The sequence below is a fragment of the Mrakia frigida genome (assembly GCF_051309035.1).
Source record: "Mrakia frigida strain ATCC 22029 unplaced genomic scaffold BDY24scaffold_3, whole genome shotgun sequence".
NCBI lineage: Eukaryota > Fungi > Basidiomycota > Tremellomycetes > Cystofilobasidiales > Mrakiaceae > Mrakia > Mrakia frigida.
The window spans coordinates 113387-131212 of record NW_027481278.1 but is presented as its reverse complement, the minus strand read 5'-3'; the positions used below and the strand labels follow the sequence as shown (position 1 = coordinate 131212).

At 54.3% G+C, this 17826-nt stretch overlaps 7 protein-coding genes across 7 annotated transcripts; 3 read left to right on the top strand and 4 right to left on the bottom strand.

Moving 5' to 3' along the window:
- Positions 1-343: 343 nt before the first annotated feature.
- On the bottom strand, positions 344-1978 carry BDY24DRAFT_376231 (telomere stability and silencing-domain-containing protein). Its single transcript, XM_076638646.1, has 3 exons — positions 1526-1978; positions 810-1108; positions 344-669 (listed from the first exon to the last, which is right to left on the bottom strand). Exons 1-3 carry the CDS (start codon positions 1888-1890, stop codon positions 533-535), a joined length of 801 nt encoding a protein of 266 aa, XP_076500173.1. The 5' UTR covers positions 1891-1978; the 3' UTR covers positions 344-532.
- Positions 1979-4521, top strand: RPT2 (proteasome regulatory particle base subunit RPT2). The gene is made up of 9 exons (XM_076638645.1): positions 1979-2055; positions 2122-2187; positions 2376-2544; positions 2658-3028; positions 3254-3540; positions 3671-3866; positions 3999-4172; positions 4255-4305; positions 4404-4521. Exons 1-9 carry the CDS (start codon positions 2053-2055, stop codon positions 4422-4424), a joined length of 1338 nt encoding a protein of 445 aa, XP_076500172.1. The 5' UTR covers positions 1979-2052; the 3' UTR covers positions 4425-4521.
- Positions 4522-4744: 223 nt separating this feature from the next.
- On the bottom strand, positions 4745-7287 carry BDY24DRAFT_376227 (DHS-like NAD/FAD-binding domain-containing protein). Its single transcript, XM_076638644.1, has 4 exons — positions 6999-7287; positions 6790-6935; positions 6567-6705; positions 4745-6490 (listed from the first exon to the last, which is right to left on the bottom strand). The coding sequence occupies exons 1-4, from the start codon at positions 7192-7194 to the stop codon at positions 5058-5060; spliced, it is 1914 nt and encodes a 637-aa protein (XP_076500171.1). The 5' UTR covers positions 7195-7287; the 3' UTR covers positions 4745-5057.
- A 227-nt stretch (positions 7288-7514) lies between these two features.
- On the bottom strand, positions 7515-10455 carry BDY24DRAFT_376217 (hexokinase-domain-containing protein). The gene is made up of 12 exons (XM_076638643.1): positions 10207-10455; positions 9926-10001; positions 9759-9794; positions 9526-9632; positions 9292-9382; positions 9043-9193; positions 8922-8930; positions 8642-8842; positions 8467-8525; positions 8340-8377; positions 7822-8221; positions 7515-7744 (listed from the first exon to the last, which is right to left on the bottom strand). Exons 1-12 carry the CDS (start codon positions 10346-10348, stop codon positions 7570-7572), a joined length of 1485 nt encoding a protein of 494 aa, XP_076500170.1. The 5' UTR covers positions 10349-10455; the 3' UTR covers positions 7515-7569.
- Positions 10456-10669: 214 nt separating this feature from the next.
- Positions 10670-13899, bottom strand: GUP1 (O-acyltransferase). The gene is made up of 10 exons (XM_076638642.1): positions 13497-13899; positions 13350-13417; positions 12884-13276; positions 12559-12708; positions 12276-12443; positions 12014-12211; positions 11739-11887; positions 11444-11618; positions 11097-11244; positions 10670-10865 (listed from the first exon to the last, which is right to left on the bottom strand). The coding sequence occupies exons 1-10, from the start codon at positions 13780-13782 to the stop codon at positions 10759-10761; spliced, it is 1842 nt and encodes a 613-aa protein (XP_076500169.1). The 5' UTR covers positions 13783-13899; the 3' UTR covers positions 10670-10758.
- A 97-nt stretch (positions 13900-13996) lies between these two features.
- On the top strand, positions 13997-15416 carry MRPL4 (mitochondrial 54S ribosomal protein uL29m MRPL4). The gene is made up of 3 exons (XM_076638641.1): positions 13997-14586; positions 14696-14865; positions 14990-15416. Exons 1-3 carry the CDS (start codon positions 14034-14036, stop codon positions 15248-15250), a joined length of 984 nt encoding a protein of 327 aa, XP_076500168.1. The 5' UTR covers positions 13997-14033; the 3' UTR covers positions 15251-15416.
- Positions 15417-15459: 43 nt separating this feature from the next.
- BDY24DRAFT_333138 (uncharacterized protein) lies at positions 15460-17542 on the top strand (the record flags this gene model as incomplete). Its single annotated transcript, XM_076637141.1, has 9 exons — positions 15460-15574; positions 15663-15859; positions 16195-16296; positions 16462-16571; positions 16693-16808; positions 16896-16995; positions 17185-17224; positions 17326-17381; positions 17464-17542. Coding segments are annotated over 9 exons (915 nt in total), but the record flags the coding sequence as incomplete, so codon positions are not given.
- Positions 17543-17826: the final 284 nt, after the last annotated feature.

Genomic DNA, 17826 nt, shown 5'->3' with positions numbered 1-17826 from the left:
AAAGACAGACTCACCCCCAAACCACCCTCCCTTATCCTCCTCTCTCCCATCCGTTCCTCCTCGAGCCTCAAGCCGCTACCGACTCTGCAACCTTCTCTTCCTCTCCCCTTCCGGCGTCCATCTCCCTCTTCTCCCTCCTCGCCCTTCACCCAACCTGCCACCCAACCCCACTCAAAAGCCCAAACCCAACCACCTGCAGTCCCTCCCCTGCAATCCTCAGACTTCGTATCTCGTCCTTCTTCAACCTCTCGTCCCAACCTCCAACTCCGGCTCCCTCTTCCTCCTCTTCGAAGGAGAGCGGCGCGTCGAGTCGTGCAGCACCCCTCGTTCAAATCCCTCGGGAAAAAGGCTTCAAGGCACATAAGTAGCATAATAGAGCATCCCCAAACAGACCCGAAACCCAAATCGAAAGGAACGAAAACGTAGACGAGAAACTACGCTACGACGAACAGAACGCCAGCCCGCACTTTCCCTCTCCGTCCAACCAGATCCTTCCTCCCACCCAGCCCAGTGATCCGAGTAAACTAAACGACTAAACTATGGTAATGACCTCCGACGCAGCGCTCGAGCTGGTGACAACGGGAGCGGGGGACGACGTCGAAGCAGGCGTGGCGGCGGACGACGAGGATGCGGAGAGTTTGGCCTTCTTCTTTCGGTTCTTGAGGAGACCTGTGGGACGGAGCCGCAGTGAAAGATGGGAAGAAAGGGAGAGAAGGAGAGTCAGTTCAAGGTCGGGAGGAGATCGTTCGTGTCGATCAACCCGACGCGAACCGTCTCTCGAAAGCCAACGGAAGAAAGAAAGAACGCACCAGCCGACACCGCACTCCTCACGTTATCATTGATCTCCCTGCTCTGCTCCAGATACTCTGAATCATCAAACTTGTGCTTCTTCCCCGCGAGCTGAACGAGATCCTCGGTCGTGAGCTTGGAAGGGCCAGGTCGATTGCTTCCCTCGGGCTCGTTGCCGTTGGGAGTAGAAGGCGAGGAGGTGGAGGCTTCGGGGTTGTGGTTGATTCCCAAGGACCGTTCGAGAGCTTCGAGTTTGGCTTTGGAGGCTTCGGAGGAGGTCTTCTTGTGGGTGGATTCGAGTTCGAGGAGTTCGGCCATTCTGAAGGAGAGGGAGGAGGAGGAAGGAGGGAGAGGAGGGTCAGCTTTGAGTTTTACGAGGAGTGCAAAGGGACCTGCGTGATGTACGGGATGATATAGATGGACGAGAGCGTTTGACGAGAAGTCTCGAGTAGAGATTCGAGGTGGAAGGAGAGGGGAGCAGGGCGAAGGAAAGGAGCAGGAGGGTTGAGCTTTCGACTCGAGGTCGTTGCTCGTCGTACATCCTTCCTAGAAGAGCCCCCAAAGCAGCGCCCCTATATGAACTTCTCGCCCTCGACATCTCCAGCTTCAGTACTCTGGTCCAGGGACGACTCCGAGAGCGAGGCAGTCCTCCTTCCTGCTCTCCTCCTCCCTTCCATCCTTCTCCTCGCCAATACCACGCCCTTCATCCCATTCTAGACGACGCTCTAGTACTCACTTCTTAGCCTCCTTGATGGTACTCAACCTCCTCCCGCTCAAATCCCTACAAGAATCGTTGTTGGAAGCCTTCTGACTGGACATCTTTCCACCCGTCGCTCGAAGCATGGCTCCGAACCCTCCCTTTCCTCCCAACATCCGACAAGCGACTTGAAGATCCATGGTGGTGGCATCCTCCGAGAGAGAATCGAGGGTGGAATCCTGATCTGGGATGCAGGAGCGAGTTCGGAGGTAGAGGAGCGAGGAGGAGGAGAGTTGAGGGCAGTAGGTCGGGAGGATCGAGGAGAGAGGCGTCGTGGAAGGGACCGAGAGCGAGAGAGCAGGGAGAGGAGAAGGGAGGAGGAGGGAGAGGTGGATGGAGGACATGCTGAAGAGAAAGGGTCGAGGGGGTGAGGGGAGAAGGTCGAAGTTGGAGGAAGGAAGGAGGGGAGGAGGAGCAGTTCGAAACCATCGAGGTGGAGGAAACACTCAGCTTCACTCTTAACCCTCACCCCCACTCTATACAACCCTTACAACTCTTAAATCAACATGGTAAGTACAACAGAGAGTCAGACGAGTGCATATACTCGAAACTGACCTTCTTCTTTGCGTCTGTAGGGAAACACGCTCGGAGGAATGGCACCTGATGGTCAGCCAGGGAAGGACAAGAAAGATGGAGACAAGGTGAGCTCGTTTCCTCCCCTTCTTCTTCTCTATACACCTTTTCTCGACTCTCCTCGGGACCTTCATCGTTCTGGCTATCGAATGGTGGTCTCCACAATCTATAAGAGCTTCTCGATGGGTCTCTGTGAACGTCCAATGCTGACCGAGCTCTCCTTCCCTTCCATCTCGTTCGTCGCTCTTTCTTACAGAAGGAGGAGAAGAAGAAGTGGGAGCCTCCTGTTCCTACTCGAGTTGGACGGAAGAAGAAGAAGGGATCCGACGCTCGAGTTCGATTGCCACCCGTTCATCCTACGACGAGGTGCAGACTCAAGCTCTTGAAGCAAGAGAGGATCAAGGATTACCTCCTTCTCGAGGAAGGTCAGTTGGCTCTCTCTCTCCTCTCCTCCTCCCTTTGGAGCTCGTTCTCGTCTTCTATATCTTAGGCTGACCTCTCCTCTCTCTCTTGTACTTGTTATTTTTCCTCCCACCAGAGTACGTCACCAACCAGTCCCTCCTCCAACCCGCTGCCACCGAGTCCAAGACGACCGAAGAACGAACCGCCGTCGACGAGCTTCGAGGTTCGCCCATGGCCATCGGTACCCTCGAGGAGATCATCGACGACGACCACGCCATCATCTCTTCCTCCAACGGACCAGAGTACTACGTCTCTATCATGTCGTTCGTCGACAAGGATCTCCTCGAGCCAGGGTGCGCCGTCCTCCTCCACAACAAGACCAACGCCATCGTCGGAGTCCTCGCGGACGATGTGGACCCTATGGTGTCGGTGATGAAGCTGGATAAGGCCCCGACGGAGAGTTATGCGGATATTGGAGGGTTGGAGAGTCAGATTCAGGAGATCAAGGTGAGTTGAGACGAGAGTGCGAGCTCGAGACGCCCCTTCCCCTTTCCCTCACTTCGTCCCTTTCCCTTTCTTCGATCTCTTTCCACTCGCCACCTTCCTCTATCCACCTCGTCTCTACCACCAACATCACCACCACCACCTTCTCTCTCCTCAAACCCTATTCCTCCTCCCTCTCGCACAAACTAACCTCGCCTCTCCTCTCCCTCTTCTCTCTCCCTCCCTCAGGAATCCGTCGAGCTCCCTCTCACCCACCCAGAACTCTACGAGGAGATGGGTATCCGACCTCCAAAGGGAGTCATTCTCTACGGAGTCCCAGGAACCGGAAAGACTCTTCTCGCCAAAGCCGTCGCCAACCAAACGTCGGCGACCTTCCTTCGAATCGTGGGATCGGAACTGATTCAGAAGTACCTCGGAGACGGACCCAAGCTGGTTAGGGAGCTATTCAGGGTGGCGGAGGAGAACGCTCCGAGTATCATCTTCATCGATGAGATTGATGCGATTGGGACGAAGAGGTGAGTCGGACGTGGTTTCGAGGTCGAGGTTGGAGGCTCGAAGGTCGTTGCTGACTCTCTTCCCCTTTTCTCTTCTTCCCCTTACTCTCCCTGTTCTCCCTCTCTCTCAATCCCTCATCTCGACAATCAGGTACGACTCGACCTCCGGAGGAGAGCGAGAGATTCAACGAACGATGCTCGAGCTTCTCAACCAACTCGACGGATTCGACACTCGAGGAGACGTCAAGGTCATCATGGCCACCAACAAGATCGAATCTCTCGACCCTGCGCTCATTCGACCGGGAAGGATCGATAGGAAGATCGAGTTCCCTTTGCCTGATGTGAAGGTGCGTCGTCGTCCCCGTCTCCGTCTTTCCCTCGTCTCGTCTCTCTTCCTTCCGTCTTTCTTCCCCCTTCTCCCTTCACCTTCCTCCTTCGAAGAACTGAACTGACTCCTTCCTCGACGATCGTTTCACCAGACCAAACGACACATCTTCCGACTGCACACCTCTCGAATGACCCTCGGAAGCGACGTCGACCTCGAGGAGTACATCATGGCCAAGGACGAGCTGTCGGGAGCGGACATCAAGGCCGTTTGTACCGAGGCTGGATTGATGGCGTTGAGGGAGAGGAGGATGAGGGTTACGAAGGCGGTGAGTTTGAGAGGGAACGACGAAGACGGAAGACGAACGAAACCTCGAACTGACTGACTCTCGAGTTTCGCTGGGTTCACAGGACTTCAAAACCGCTCGAGATCGTGTTTTGGATAAGAAGCAGGAGAACACTGTTCGTATCCTTCCTTTCCTCGGTCTTTCGTCTCCTCGTTCGTTCGAGACGCGTTTGACTAACTCTCTCCCCTCCCGTCTTCGCCTCTCTTTTCGCAGCCCGAGGGTCTCTACCTCTAGATCGTCTCTCTTTCTTTCTCTCGAACGTGCTTTCATTGTTTTTGTACCCCCACTCTCGCTCGCTAGATCCGAATCGATGCGTTCTTTCTCTTGGACTGGTTTTCAGGGAAGGAAGGAAAACGAGGAGAGAGCGAGAGGGTCTCGACGCGTTGACGAGACGAGAGGAGAAGCAAATCGAAGGGGTTGGTCTACGAGAAACGAGACAAGTAAGTAGTAAAAGAGCAAGAAATGTCGGAGAAAGTTTTTACGAGACTGACAAAACCGAAGGCCGAAGTAGAAAGTAAAACAGAAAGAGACTGGAGATCGATTCAGGAGCTCGTCCTCGCCCCTCCTTCTATATGGCTTGATCTCTCCTCTCTCTCTCTCTCTCTTTCTCTCCAGATGCGATTTTTGTTTCACTTTGAAGTCCTTCACGAAAAACTACGCTCGAAGACGCGCGCGTCCCTCTCCGTCCTCTCCCCTTTCCCTTCTCCTCTCATTCCTCCGTCCCCTCCGACACGCAAGTCGACAGAAAGTAAACAAATATGAAGAAATCAGACGTATGTAGCTAATCGACTACAGCAAAACAGAGAGAAGCGAGGTCCTAAACAATACGAAGCTCACGAAGTCCTAACGCAACCGTTTTTGACCTCCTCATTCCTTCCCACTACCTCCACCCCCACAGATCAAGTCCCAGTTCTTCGGCTTCCCCTTCCCATCCCCACTCTCACCCATTCCCGTCCCCGTCATCTTCTTGCTCGGACTCTCCTCCAAACCCTCTCCCTCCCAGTCCACCTCTCGTCCCCGTTTCGGTTTCGAAGGCGTCTTGAACACGAGAGGAAGCTCGTCGTTTTCGTCGCCTCCGACCTCGACGTAGCAAGTAGCAGGTGAGTTCGAGTCCCATGAAAAGGAGGAGGTGGGCGTGGACGATAGAGGTGTGGGTGGGGGGATTGAGGAAGAGGAGGTTGAAGTTGGTGTTGGAGTTGGGTAGATCGAAGGGATATTGGCGGCGGACGAGGAGGTTGACGCTTGGGAGGAGAAAGGGGAGTGACGGTGGGGTTGAAGGAGGAGGTCGTCGTCGTTGGGACGGAGTTGGAATGGGAGTGGGAGGGGAGGAGTTGGAACCGTCGTCGTCGTCGCCTTGGGTTTCCTCGGTTTCCTGACGACTTTGGGTTTCATAGGGATCGGCGTCGTCTTGAAGAGGTAATCCTGAACGAAGGTCTGCACGTCCCCTTGAACGAAGACGTCAAACATCGATTCCGTTTCGGCTGGTTTGGCGAGAGGAGTGAGGTTGAGGAGGATGGTTTTGACGCGTTCGAGACCAGTTGAAGGCTTCGACGCTCCTCCTGCCTTTCCCTTCTTCCTGACCGACAAAGAAGAGGAAGGAAGAGACGATGGTGGTTTGATCTTTCCTCCTCCTACGACCTTCCCGAACTCCCTGACGAGGGTCTTGGTTCCAGGGATGGCGAGAGACGTTCCAACGACGATGAGGAGATCGGCTTTCCCTTCGTTCTCGCTCACCACTTCCTCCTTCCCTTCCAAACCAGCTCCACCCAAGCCACCTCCGCCCATACTCACTCCTCCCTCTAACCCAGACTCGATATTAGCCTCCTCCGCCTTCACGACGCGTCGTCGTTTACTCCCTCTCAAATCCCGCTCCACAACCCTTCCGATATCCTCCCCTCTAGGATGCTCCTCCCCATAGAGAACCACGCCAGCCCTCATCCTCCCAACTCCTCTTGAACGCATGTCTGCTGCTTCGCGAACGATGCCTGCTGTTTCGCACTCCGGGCAGTCGATGAACGACGGCGAGGAAGGGTCGTCGGAGGTGGAGTTTGGTAGGAGGCGATGGAGGTTGGACGACAGAGGGAGGGTGTGTGGGCATAGTGGGCAGAGGAGATGGGTAAGGAGTCCGTGAAGAGGGATGGAGCGAGGTGTGGGTGTTGGAGGAGGGGTTGGAGTGGGAGGAGGAGGAGGAGGATTGAGCTTCTGACGTTTGTTCGAGGAGGACTGTCGACGAGGTGGTGGTGGAGGAAGGGTAGGGATTCCAGAAGTGAGACCTGCTCGTTCTTCTAGGTTGTCGATGTCTGCATGACCCAGAAAGCAAAGAGTTCAGCAACGGAAACGAAGGAGAAGCGGGACGGAAGATCGAGCTCAACTTACTCTGCGTGTAAACCCTCAACAGCCTCCCCTCGTTATCCAACTCTTTCAGCATCCTATGGAACGGGGTTGGTTCCGCTTCACTCGCAAGCTGATAGAGGGAGGCGAGCATTCGATGATGGAGGGAGGAACGAAAAGGGGACTGGAGAGGAGGTTGGATGAAGGTCAGCTTCGTCCTCCTTCCTCTCTCTCCCCACCCACCCGACTCAGTGAAACAGCGGCGTACGTTGAGAGCCGACACATCAAACAGTTCCTTCCCACTCGTCACTCCTGCTTTCTTGCTCTCCTGAGACGACGAGCCACCGAGGGATTGGAAGAGACCTGTGGAGGATCGGAAGTCCGGGATCCCTGCTGCTACTGAGATACCAGCACCTGTGAAGCGTAGAAGGACGATCAGCTTCAAGTTACGAGTGTAAGAGACACGGGGAAGCTCACCACTGAGAACGACGATTCTACGAGCGGATCGAATAGCGGTGGAGACGGCCTGAAGACCAGCTTCGTTCGACTCCTCCTCCTCCTTCGCTCGTTCGTTCTTCTCCTCTTCTTCTTGCGCCAGGTCGAGTTGATGAGACGATGATGAAGAGGAAGTGGGTAGCCGAGAAGAAGAAGGAATGGTGAGGTGGATGGTCATGCCTCTTCGCCTCTGTGCTGGTCGTTGGAGGGTTCAGGTCGAGCAGAGAGTTCCCGCCGAGTCGTCCTCCTTCTCCTTTCCCAGCTTCTCTCCTCTCTCGCCGCTCGACATTTCCTTGCATTTTCACTTTGAGGACTCGAGTTGAGAGAGAGCAAACACGTAATCAAGATCGAGAAAGAGCACGTAAAAAAAGAGAAAGAGAGGGAGACCACGTATAATTTGAGAGAAAGTGAAAGAGAGGAGACGAGTTCCAAAGGGACGACTGAATCGAATCTACTTTTGTTGAGCGACAAGGCGAAGGGCGTCGAGGTCCTTCTTCGCTTGCAGGGCGGCAAGGGCGGCTGAGAAAAGGGAGTGAGACAATGAAGAAGGGGGTCAGCGAGGAGAGGTACGGGAGAGAGAGAGGAAGCCGAGGAGACGCGACTCACCTCCTACTCCAGATCCATCCTTTGCCAGCGAGATCCTCACCCGCTTGGCGAGCTTCTCTCCGAGAAGGATAACAAGAGAGTCACGCAGACGCTCGTTGAAGTGGGGGTAGAGCTCGGCCATGCTGTGAGAGACGAAGAGGGAAAGGTCAGCCCTCGTCACGTTCGACTCGTTCTTCGAACCGAAGAACACTCGACTCACCTTCCGTCGATTCCAACATCAATGACCTCCGTCGACTCCTTCTGCTCCTCTCCACTGTGAGTGTGATCCACCACGGTCGCAATCGCACACGCGCTCATGGAAGCGGCTCTGGTTCCCACGGCGATGACGGCCCACTTGACGATCTCGACGTCCTCCTCGTTGATGAGCTCGCTCTTGACTCCCAACTCCTTGACCAAGATCCGTCGGATCGCCAAGGAAGATGGTGAAGGGGCAGAGTTGGAGGAAGGGGAGGTAGGGAGGTCGGCAGCGGCCTCGATGTCAGACATGACGGCGGTGTCGAGACCGTAGTGGGAGTTGAGAGCGTCTGTGGAGTAGCCCTTGAAGAGGATGGACTGGTCGATGAAGTGGATGAGGATGTTTCGAACAATCTCTCCGAGGTCTGTTGAGGGTAAAGAGGGAAGGAGAGGAAGGACGAGTCGACGCGTGTGAGCTTTGGTTTTCGAAAACGAGACGCGTGGGGAAAGAATGTGAGAGTGATAGAGAAGTAATAGACGTACACATTCCAGAGACGAGCTTCTCGAAAGCCTGCTTGTGACTGGAGGGAGAGATGAAGGAAAGCAAAGAAGGTTCAGCGGTTCGAAGCAAAGCTCGCGAAGATGAAGGAAGGAAGCGAAATCGACTCACGGGTTGATACTCTCTCGATCCAGCTTTCCGTCGAACTGAGTGAAGGGGATAACGAATCGCTGAAGAAGACAAAGGTGAAGCAGGAGGTAGAACGATCAGTCTCGGTCTTGTCTCGAGAGAACCTCAAGGGCAAACGCGTCGAAAAAAGGAGGAGCTCGTCAGCCCAACCACTCACGTTGTTGTCAAGCGCTCCCCACTCGGTGTTGATGATCATCTTGGGTCCAGTCTTGATAGCCTGCTCCTTGATGAAGTCGGCTCCGAGCTTCTTGATGTTGACGAGGTCCTCGAGATAGGCTCCGTTGGTTCCAGTTCCAAAGATGGCTCCGATGAGAGCAGGTCCGGCCTGGTACGAGGCTGAGAGCATGGTTCCGACGGTCTGAAGCATTCGAAGCGTACGGGCGCAGGAGTCAGCATGTGGACTTCGATCTAGAGAAGAAATAAAGGTCGAAGCTTACGTCGTTGACCTTGAGAACGAGAACGAGGGAAGGGGAGGGAAGGAGAGAGGGAGAGAAACGGACGTCAGCTTCAGCCTCACCTTCCTTCAGACGAATCGCACTGAACGAGAAGGAGACGTACGAGAGCAGAGCACTTGACGTGGATATGCCTCTTGTCCAGGGCATCCTGAAGCAAAACGACGACATCGTGTCCGATAGCGTTCTTGGCTGAGAATCCCTTGGTCCAGGTCAGGATCTTTCCGGAGGCCAGAGCGGTTTGCTCGACAGGGAAACTGTTTCGAGAACCCACCAGAGTCGAAGGGTAAGGCTGTCAGCTTAGGCTCTACTAGGGAGAAAGGGCTGAAGGGAAGTAAAGCGATGGGAAACGAACCTGAAGGTGAATCCAAGATGAAGCTCCTCCCCGACCTCCGACTCTGTTCCGAGCTCGGTCAAGAAAGCATCGATGGAATCGGCGATGTAACCTGTTTGGAAGCAAGAGATGAGCAGACGAGGGTCAGCTCAAGCAACAAGCGTAGATGAAAGGGTTGACGGAAGGGGAAAAGGTCAAGGAGTTCGACGATTTCAGAAGCTGAAGGAAGATGGGAAAGAAGGGAGGAGGACGTACCGAAGAGTTCGCTGGCCTCTCCCTGCTTGATCTCATCGGAAACCTTGTACTTCTGCTGCTTGATGGTGAACTTGTGATCTCCGAGAAGTCGAACCTCACAGACTCGACTGTAAGAGAGAGGGCGGGACAAGGAACGAAGGAAGGGAAGGAGGGATCAGAGAGGAGAGCTCGAAGTTCGAAGAAGGACCTCTCAGCTTTTGGAGGCAGCTGAGAGATGGTACAGAAGGACGAACAGGTTGGTTCCTCCAAGATCGAGAGCGAGGAAGGTTCTGTAGTTGAGCGAGCATCGAACAAAGGCAAGGCAAGGGGAAGAGTTGATGGGAACGACGTCAGCTTCGAAGGAAAGAAGGGAACTCTCTTCGTCTCTCGTCTCTTTTGGGAGAGCAAAAGGACGACTTACCCTTGCTCCTGACCGTCAGGAACACCGTTGATATAGGAAGGGATCATAGCAACATCCTTTCCAAAGCTTTGGAGACCTGATTGAAAAGGAAGGAAGGGAAACGAGAGTCAAGAAGATGTCAGTCTCTGATTCCATCTTCTCTTTTCTCCGTCCTCCCTATTCTCTCGCCTTCCTCCTTTACACCCTCCCCAAGGCTCAAGAGAGCTCTACAAGGCTCGAAACAAGAAGCGAGAGCCTCGTGATCTCTCAATGAAGTGATGGGCTGAAAAGCGGCAACTGACCTTCCATGAACTCTGACTGGAAAGCCTCGAGAATACGGGAGAGACGAGCGGGCTCGAGATGGAAGTCCTTGTTGAACGCTCGGACAGCCTCAGGCAGGTGCGAGAGATCTACCGTAGTCGTAGTGAGGGGGGTAGGGGCCATGGTAGGCGAGATATTGATGGGTTGAAGGGGGGTGGAGGGAGGGTAGGTAGTGGTTGGGAAGGAAAGGTCGTGGGAAGAAGACCTTGGAGGGTTGGTTGGTTTAAAAGGCTCGGAGCGAGAGGTGCTGGTCGTCATAAAGGCTCGCCCTGGACTTTACTTTCCTCCCCTCTAGACTTCTTAAGTTCTCATCCTTCGTTAACCTGAGTCTCAATAGATCCTAAGCCGTCAACAAAATGTTAAAATGGGAGCATCTAGGCTCTGCTAGGAGATCTCCTTGAGGACGAGGCGTCAAGCAACTACCGCCTCGACTCGGCAGTGGACCGGTTTTTTCGTCCTCTCCCTTTCCTTCCCTCCCTTTCTCCTTCTTCTAGAACATCCGAAAGCACGCGAGAGAAACCCTGACCCAACGATTAATATTTCCTCCAGATCCCTCTTCGTCTCTCCTCCTCCCTGTACTCCATCATCAACTGAACAGCAGCAAACAATCCTCCGCACGAGCACAGAGCGAAAAGGACGCCTGCTTGATCCAATTCGTTCAGACCCAGGAAAAGAAAGCCAGTCAGCTTGTGTTTTTGTACTTTTCCTTCAATCCCGTCCTCTTAACCGCCCTCTCGCTCAACATAGAGTCGAGATTCCATCTCCCCTCAACAGCACCCACGAACGAAACACGCGAGAGGCGGCGCCGCGTTTTCGTCTCTCCTCGCTCCTCCCTCACGCGCAAAGGGAACTCTAAAAGGGCGAGGCTCACCTCTCCAGCTCCCCCAAATCCCTTCCAGCATCTCCTTCATCCCTTGGATCCCAATCACGAACCCAATCAAGTTCGCGCTCGTCATGGTCAAGACGTTGATTACTCCTCCGACGCAACAGACGTGGCGATACCACCATTGCTCGCCGAACTGGACGCGACGAAGAGAGAGAGAGAGAGCAGAAGGAAGAGGAAAGGAGTCAGCCACGGTGCTCCTTTTCGAAAGAAGGAAGAGTCTTCGTTCGGAGAGAGGGAAGGGTCGGCGAGGACGAGGAGAAGAGGTCGGGTGAAGAAGAGGGAAAGTAAAGGGAAAACGAGGAGAGTTGTTTGGTTTTTGGAATTGAACTCACCTTTGAACTAGGCAGGATCCTACCAGCTAGGACCTCGGGTATCACAACGAACGAGACGAGCCATCCCCAGGTCAGAAGCGTGAGCGAGAGATCGTGCCAGAGAGCGACGAAGGTGAAGACGGCGACGGTCGAAAGAAGAGCTCGTTTCGAGCCTCCCATGGGGATGTAGATGTATCTGAGCGACGACGAAGAGCACAGCGAGAGACGGAAGCAAAGTCAGCTCTAAATATCTATCACTCAAACTTGATTCGAGGTCGAGAGAGGGAGCGAAAGGAGAGCGAAGACGGGAACGAACCTGACGACCCAAAGATTGTACGACCGATGCCAACTCCTCCAAAACCCCGAGCACGAGTAGTTGTTGGCCATGCATCGAACCATATTTTCAGGAGGGTCCATTCCGTCCAGCAGAGCCCAGAGTCGGAAGAATCGCCAAGGAATGAGGAGCTACGAAGGAAAACGACGCGTCGAAAACGAAACGGGTCAGCGTTCGTTCTTCGCTTTCCCTCTTCTTCGAACGCCGTCGATAGCCTTCGAAGAAGGTGCATTAAGTGTGGCTTTGCGTCAACTCACCTTCAACCAAACCACAATCAAGTTCCAGAACCCAACAACCGCAAGTTCTCCAGGTCCGAGTCCTCTCCAGGCTTTGGCGTCCTTGAGAGCGACGACGTAGATGTAGTGGAGGAGGATCTCCATCGTAAGGACAGAGAAGACGAAGCGGATGAGGTATTTGAAGATCATTCGAGAGGGGATAGGAGAAGGGTTGAGGATCTGGAGGAGAAACGAAGAGGGATGGTCAGGACCGAAGGAGAAGATGGACGGAAGAAGAACGGACCTGCGACTGGAAGTTGTTGAACGTGATAATGGGTCCGGCGACGTAAAGAGGTGAGTAGAGAACGTAGGAGAGGTAGGTTGAGAAGTCCTCGTAGGTTGAGAGAGGATGGGAAGTTGAAGATCGTTGGCGTTCCGTTGGAGGAGGAGTAGGATGGGAGTGCTGAGGGTTCTGTGGGATTATTTGGACGCATCGAGATATAGAAGCAGGATATGAGTCAGCCCGGTAAGTTTAGGTAGGCCGGGGTCGATGAGAGAAGACGAGACACGTGAAACGTCGAACGTACATCCGACGAGGGTTGTTGAAGTTCTATGGGAGGAGCATTCGAGGTCGATGCGAGTACAGCCCAGTGATGATCGATGCCGAATGAGATCAGCCTCAGAGCGGTAATGTTGAAGCTGACGTGCCAACGAGGGAGGAGTCCTTCGAAGGAGGTCTGTTCGGCGGCGCGTCGAAACCCCAAAAGCACAACGAAGGTCAGGCAACGCCCTTCGCTCGACTTCACACAGCTGCAGAATCTACAGGATACACATCTTACCAGCCTCAACTCGTCCTTCGACTCCCTTCCCTTCCCCAAAACAACAAACGCAACCCAAAAAAACGCGACTCACCGTCCATCCTCCCGTCCCGAATCTCCACCCTCCAGTCCACTCATTCCCCACCAACACCAACACATTAAACACCCACGTGCCGGCTACTCCCCACTTCTTCCCAGCCCACCTCTTACTAAGCTCATAGTTGGCCCACAGGATCACCAAGATCTTGAGAACGGATGTGCCGTGCATCACCGTCAGGCTGAGGAGAGCGAAGCTCGTGAGAAAGGTGGTACGTTGGATTTTCCACCAAGGTCTCGATGCGTGAAGGGCAGGCGTTGAAATGGTAGAGGAGGAGGAGGGGGAGGAGGAGGAGACGAAGATGTAGCGGAAGGCGAGGAAGGAGAGGGAGAGACCTAGGAGGGAGGGGATGTTGGAACGGAAGGTTGAGTATTGAGGGTCGGAGGCGTCCTGGGAAGCACCAAAGAGAGGATTTAGTAAGTCAAGGGGATAGAGAAGTGATATATGAGCATGAGGGTCTCACAATAAATCTTCCAGGGATCCAACCACGAGAGAGTCGTTGCGAGTAGAGACGAAAGTTGGGATGAGACGCTGTGAGGACCAAACGAGAGCGAGCAAGTAAGCTCCCCTTCTTCAAAGCCATATGCGAGAAGTCCGCAGATCCACTCACGACCCAGTTCGACTCCCACCCAAGTCAACATGGCGACTCCTACGCAAACGACGAGCTCGTACAACCTGAACTCTCGCGACCTCCATCTGCTCGGTTTGACCTCTCCTCTCGCTGCTGAAGATGGACGAGAAGTTGCTGCTGAAGACCAGTCAAAGGTTTGGTTGGAGGAGGTTGGAGTAGTGACGGTGAGGGAGGCGATTCCTCTTGTTGGGAGCATCGTGGAGGAGCTGAAGTCGAGGAGGGGAGGAGGAGGGAGAGTTGGAGGAGGGAGGAAAGAGGAGGTCATTGAAGAGCTCGTTCCAAGCGGGGAAGAGATTGTTTTCAATGAAGTTGAGGTCTTGTATAGAGGAGTTCTTAGCTCATGAAGGGTCTAAAGAGGACTCGTTGGCGAATTGAGATGCTGGACGTTGAAGAGGAAGGAAGGGAGGAGGTGAGCTTGACCCTTCGGCCCTCCTCGTTTTCAAAAGTGACCTTCCTCTCCTTCCCTCCCTCTCCTTTCTGTCTCCCAACGTTCACCCTTCGCTCAAAGCAAAGAAGATGTTGGCCCGACTCTTCTCCACCACTCCTCGGATCCTCTCCAACCTCTCTTCTTCGTCTTCCTCGCACGCTTCAACCTCCTTCCTCGCTCCTTCCTCGCTCCTCCCCTCCTCTCGACGTTCCCTCTCCTCCTCCCTCCCTTCCTTCCTCCCTTCTTCCTCCTCGAACCCCTCCTCCTCTCTCACCAAAACCGACGACTCTTCTCCCGAGGAAACTTCCATCGCCAAAGAATCCGAGGAGGAGGACGACGACGACGAACCTGCACGAACGATGAAACCCTCTTCTCATGAGCCTCTCGTCTTTGAACCTCCCAGAACTCAACGTCCAGTCTCCCAGGACGCAACCGACTTCATCGACCCGACAACAGGGAAACTCTACCCTCCTTCCCTTCTCCCTAGAACCAACCCTATCCCGAAATTCGTAGTCAAGCGGCAGTACAAGGACGAGATCGAGGTCGATCCGGATCACCCTCTCTGGGCCTTCTTCCATAGGGATCCAAAGACCGGGGAGGCTTTGACGATGGAGAAGCTGGATGAGAATGCTTTGGATATGAGTGAGTACGAGGGGGGAGGGGCTTTGTAGACGCAAGAGGAGTCGAGGGAGGAAAGCTGACCTTTTCCTTTCCTTCCCTCCCTTCCTTCCTTCTTCCCTCCCCTCCGAAGTCCGACCCTGGCAAGCTTCCGAGCTCCGAGTCAAGTCGTTCCAGGATCTGCACACCCTCTGGGCCTTGCTTCTTCGAGAGAAGAACATCTACTACACCCAAAAGGCCGAGATCCGTCGAAAGGAGGCCGACAAGACGAGGGATTGGGGAACCAAGAAGACTCGACACATGGTGAGCTCGACTGTTCCTTTCTCTTTCCTTTCCTTTTCGTTTCCATTGGCTCTATGCTCTGATCGCACTCAGAAGCTGATCAACTTCCTTCCCTCTCTTGCTCTCGCCCTCGCTCGCTCTTCAGATCCAACTCTCCATGGCTCGAATCAAGCTCGTCCTCAACGAACGTCAGATCGTTTACAAGAACGAGGCAGCCCGAGCACAACGAGAAGCCAGGACCGCTTCGGAGATGGAGAAGCTCGAACAAGAGAGGTTGATGGTGGAGGACTTGGAGGAGCAGGTAGAGGAGGCAGAGCAGGAGGAGGAGGCCGAGGTGGACGAGATAGAGGAGGATCAGCAGGCGAGGGACGAGGAGGGCGAGACGTCGAAGCAGACCAAGGCTTGATCTTGATCGCTTTTTGTGCGAAGCTTCTGCGTATTTTTTGAGCGAGATCTGGAGAAAGTGCGAGCTTGAGGATATGCTGAGATAAAGTATCGAACTATATCTTTGAGAATCGATCTCGAATCTTCCACGTGAAAGAGGAGCCGATCTGCCAAAACGAAGCTCGACCCTCCGTCACCTTCAACACCCATCTCCTCTCCTTCCCCAACACCATGTCTTCCGATCTCAAGAAGAAGCAGCTCGTCTTCAACATTCTCGGCTTCCTCAGGGACTCTGTGAACGACAACTCTATTAAGTCGGACGACGCTGAGGGAGTCGAGGTTGCCAGTGAGTCCCCCCCTTGACAGCTTCCCATCGTTCTCACCTCCTTCCCCTCCTTGCTAACGCTCTCCATCGCTTGGCTTCTTTTTTTTAGTCGAGTGCATCGCCGAAGCTTTTGGGATCGATCCTACCTCTGCCTCTCAGCAGGAGCAATACTCCATCAAGCCCGCTTCGTTGCTCTCCCTGCTCGACGTTTACCTCAGGACTAAGGAGAAGTCGGGTGTTAAGGTGCGTTCCCATCTCCTTTCATCGTCTTCTAGCTTATATCCTGCAGCTCTGCGAGGTTCGAAGGTAGAAAGAGAGCGGTTCGAGGGCTCGCTCGGACACAGAGCTGACCTCCTTCCTTCTCCTCCCTTCCACGTCGCTTCGACTCTTTCCTTCGTTCTTCCCCCTCACTTATGTGGCAATATAGTCCCCCGCCGCTGCTCAAGCTTCTACTCCTCTCCCTAAACCTGCTGCTCCCACCGCCGCTCCTACTCCTGCTGTCAAGGCTGCTGCTGAAGGTCCGTTTCCTTCCCTTTGAGCTCGTCGCCCTCCTCGACTCGTTCGCTTCTCTTCTTCCTTCGAGTCTCAAGGACTGACCTTGTTCTCCACCTTGGTTGAATCTTGATCCTACAGCCCTCAAGGCTGCCGGAAACTCTTTGATGACCACCAAGCAGTACTCGTCCGCTATCGAGAAGTACACCGAGGCCATCGCTCTTGACGCTAGGAACCCTGTTTACTACTCTGTGAGTTTTCCTAATACCAGTCTTTCTTGTACTTGCACTCTTCTACGGTCTCCTGGATGGAAGGAGGCCTTTTTACAGCTTTGATCGAAGCCAAGAATCCGGTGAAACGAGTTCATTTTCGAGCTCAAGCTCACCACGTCCTCCTTCCTTCTTTCCTCCTCCCAGAACCGAGCCGCCGCCTACAGTTCCGCTGGAGATCACCACAAGGCCGTCGAAGACGCCGAGAAGGCTCTCGAGGTTGATAGCTCGTTCGTCAAGGCTTACTCGCGACTCGGGTAAGTAAACTCTTTGTTCTGGCCCTCCTCCGTCTCTTCGTCCCTTCGCGTCGAGCTCACCTTTCCCTTCCCTCCCCTCCTCTCTTGCCTCCCTCCCTCCCTCACCTTCCCACTTTGACAGTCACGCCCACTACTCCCTCTCCCAATTCCCCTCCGCCGTCCAAGCCTACGAGAAGGGTCTCCTCCTCGACCCTACCAACACCAACCTCCGATCCGCTCTCGCCAACGCTCAATCCCGTCTCCCTTCCACTTCTTCCAGGGCCGACGACGACGACGCCGAGTCGGACGAGGAGGCGGATTCCGTTGCTGCCCCTCGAGGAGGAGCTCCTCCCATGGGAGGAATGCCCGACTTGAGCGCTCTCGCTGGGATGTTCGGAGGAGGTGCTGGAGGAGCTGGAGGAGGAGGAATGCCTGATATTGCTAGGTACGTCAGAGTTTTGCTTTGGTTCTGCAGTTAGGATGCTTGGGCGTGGCGCTGGGCGAGCTGCAAGGAGGAAGGAATCGGCGAATCGAGGACCGAGAAGTTGAGACTGACCTGTCTTCCTTCCTTTGCCTCCCTTCGCCTTCCTCTGTCGCTCTCTTTCCTTTTTGACGCTTTCATTTGTCCCTCCAGCCTCATGCAGAACCCTCAGCTGATGGCTATGGCGCAGCAGGTACGTTCACATTTCCTCGAACGAAGAACCGAGGAAAGTCGTCGCGCGTCTCGAGCTGACTTCTTCCTCCCTCCCTCTCTCTCTTCCCCTTTCCTTCGTAGATGATGGCCTCGGGAGGACTCGACGGACTCATGAACAACCCTACTGTTCGAAACATGTACGTTTTTCTCCTCCTCATCTTCGTCCTTTGTTCGACGAGTCTCTCGCTGACCTTCCCTCCTTTCTTCGATTCGAAACAGGGCTGAGCGAATGCAGTCCGGCGGAGGACCTCCTTCTATGAGCGAGATGATGAACGATCCCAGCCTCAGGGAGATGGCGTCGAAGTTCGGAGCCCCTGGAGCGCCTGGAGGAGGACAGTAGACGTTGGGGAGGGATTCACGAACCGTTTCCGAACTTGCTTTTGCTTTTCTTTGGGTGCTTTGCTTGTTACTGCGCACCGGATATTCGAATGATGAACTACGTACGTTGCTGTTTTGGTACAACATGGATTGAAGAGGACGGCGGGGTGAAAGAGGAGGGTGGGAGAGAGAGAGAGATGAAGGGTACGAAGAGAGGAGGAGGGAAGGACAGATGCACATATAGAAGAAAAGAGATGAAGAGAC

Coding starts and splice junctions, on each gene's coding strand:
- BDY24DRAFT_376227 (XM_076638644.1), bottom strand. CDS start 7,194: ATGACCATCCACCTCACCATTCCTTCTTCTTCTCGGCTACCCACTTCC. Junction 6,936..6,998: donor TAGAATCGTCGTTCTCAGTG/GTGAGCTTCCCC, acceptor TACGCTTCACAG/GTGCTGGTATCTCAGTAGCA. Junction 6,491..6,566: donor GTTGAGGGTTTACACGCAGA/GTAAGTTGAGCT, acceptor TGGGTCATGCAG/ACATCGACAACCTAGAAGAA.
- RPT2 (XM_076638645.1), top strand. Junction 2,188..2,375: donor ACAAGAAAGATGGAGACAAG/GTGAGCTCGTTT, acceptor TCTTTCTTACAG/AAGGAGGAGAAGAAGAAGTG. Junction 4,173..4,254: donor GGATGAGGGTTACGAAGGCG/GTGAGTTTGAGA, acceptor CTGGGTTCACAG/GACTTCAAAACCGCTCGAGA.
- BDY24DRAFT_376231 (XM_076638646.1), bottom strand. CDS start 1,890: ATGTCCTCCATCCACCTCTCCCTCCTCCTCCCTTCTCCTCTCCCTGCT. Junction 1,109..1,525: donor ACCATCAAGGAGGCTAAGAA/GTGAGTACTAGA, acceptor CCTCTCCTTCAG/AATGGCCGAACTCCTCGAAC. Junction 670..809: donor GAGGAGTGCGGTGTCGGCTG/GTGCGTTCTTTC, acceptor TCCGTCCCACAG/GTCTCCTCAAGAACCGAAAG.
- BDY24DRAFT_376217 (XM_076638643.1), bottom strand. CDS start 10,348: ATGGCCCCTACCCCCCTCACTACGACTACGGTAGATCTCTCGCACCTG. Junction 9,795..9,925: donor CCTGACGGTCAGGAGCAAGG/GTAAGTCGTCCT, acceptor GCTCAACTACAG/AACCTTCCTCGCTCTCGATC. Junction 7,745..7,821: donor GATGTTGGAATCGACGGAAG/GTGAGTCGAGTG, acceptor CGTCTCTCACAG/CATGGCCGAGCTCTACCCCC.
- MRPL4 (XM_076638641.1), top strand. CDS start 14,034: ATGTTGGCCCGACTCTTCTCCACCACTCCTCGGATCCTCTCCAACCTC. Junction 14,587..14,695: donor TGAGAATGCTTTGGATATGA/GTGAGTACGAGG, acceptor TCCCCTCCGAAG/TCCGACCCTGGCAAGCTTCC. Junction 14,866..14,989: donor CCAAGAAGACTCGACACATG/GTGAGCTCGACT, acceptor CTCGCTCTTCAG/ATCCAACTCTCCATGGCTCG.
- GUP1 (XM_076638642.1), bottom strand. CDS start 13,782: ATGACCTCCTCTTTCCTCCCTCCTCCAACTCTCCCTCCTCCTCCCCTC. Junction 12,709..12,883: donor TCGGGACGGGAGGATGGACG/GTGAGTCGCGTT, acceptor GCCGCCGAACAG/ACCTCCTTCGAAGGACTCCT. Junction 11,619..11,738: donor TACAATCTTTGGGTCGTCAG/GTTCGTTCCCGT, acceptor GTCGTCGCTCAG/ATACATCTACATCCCCATGG.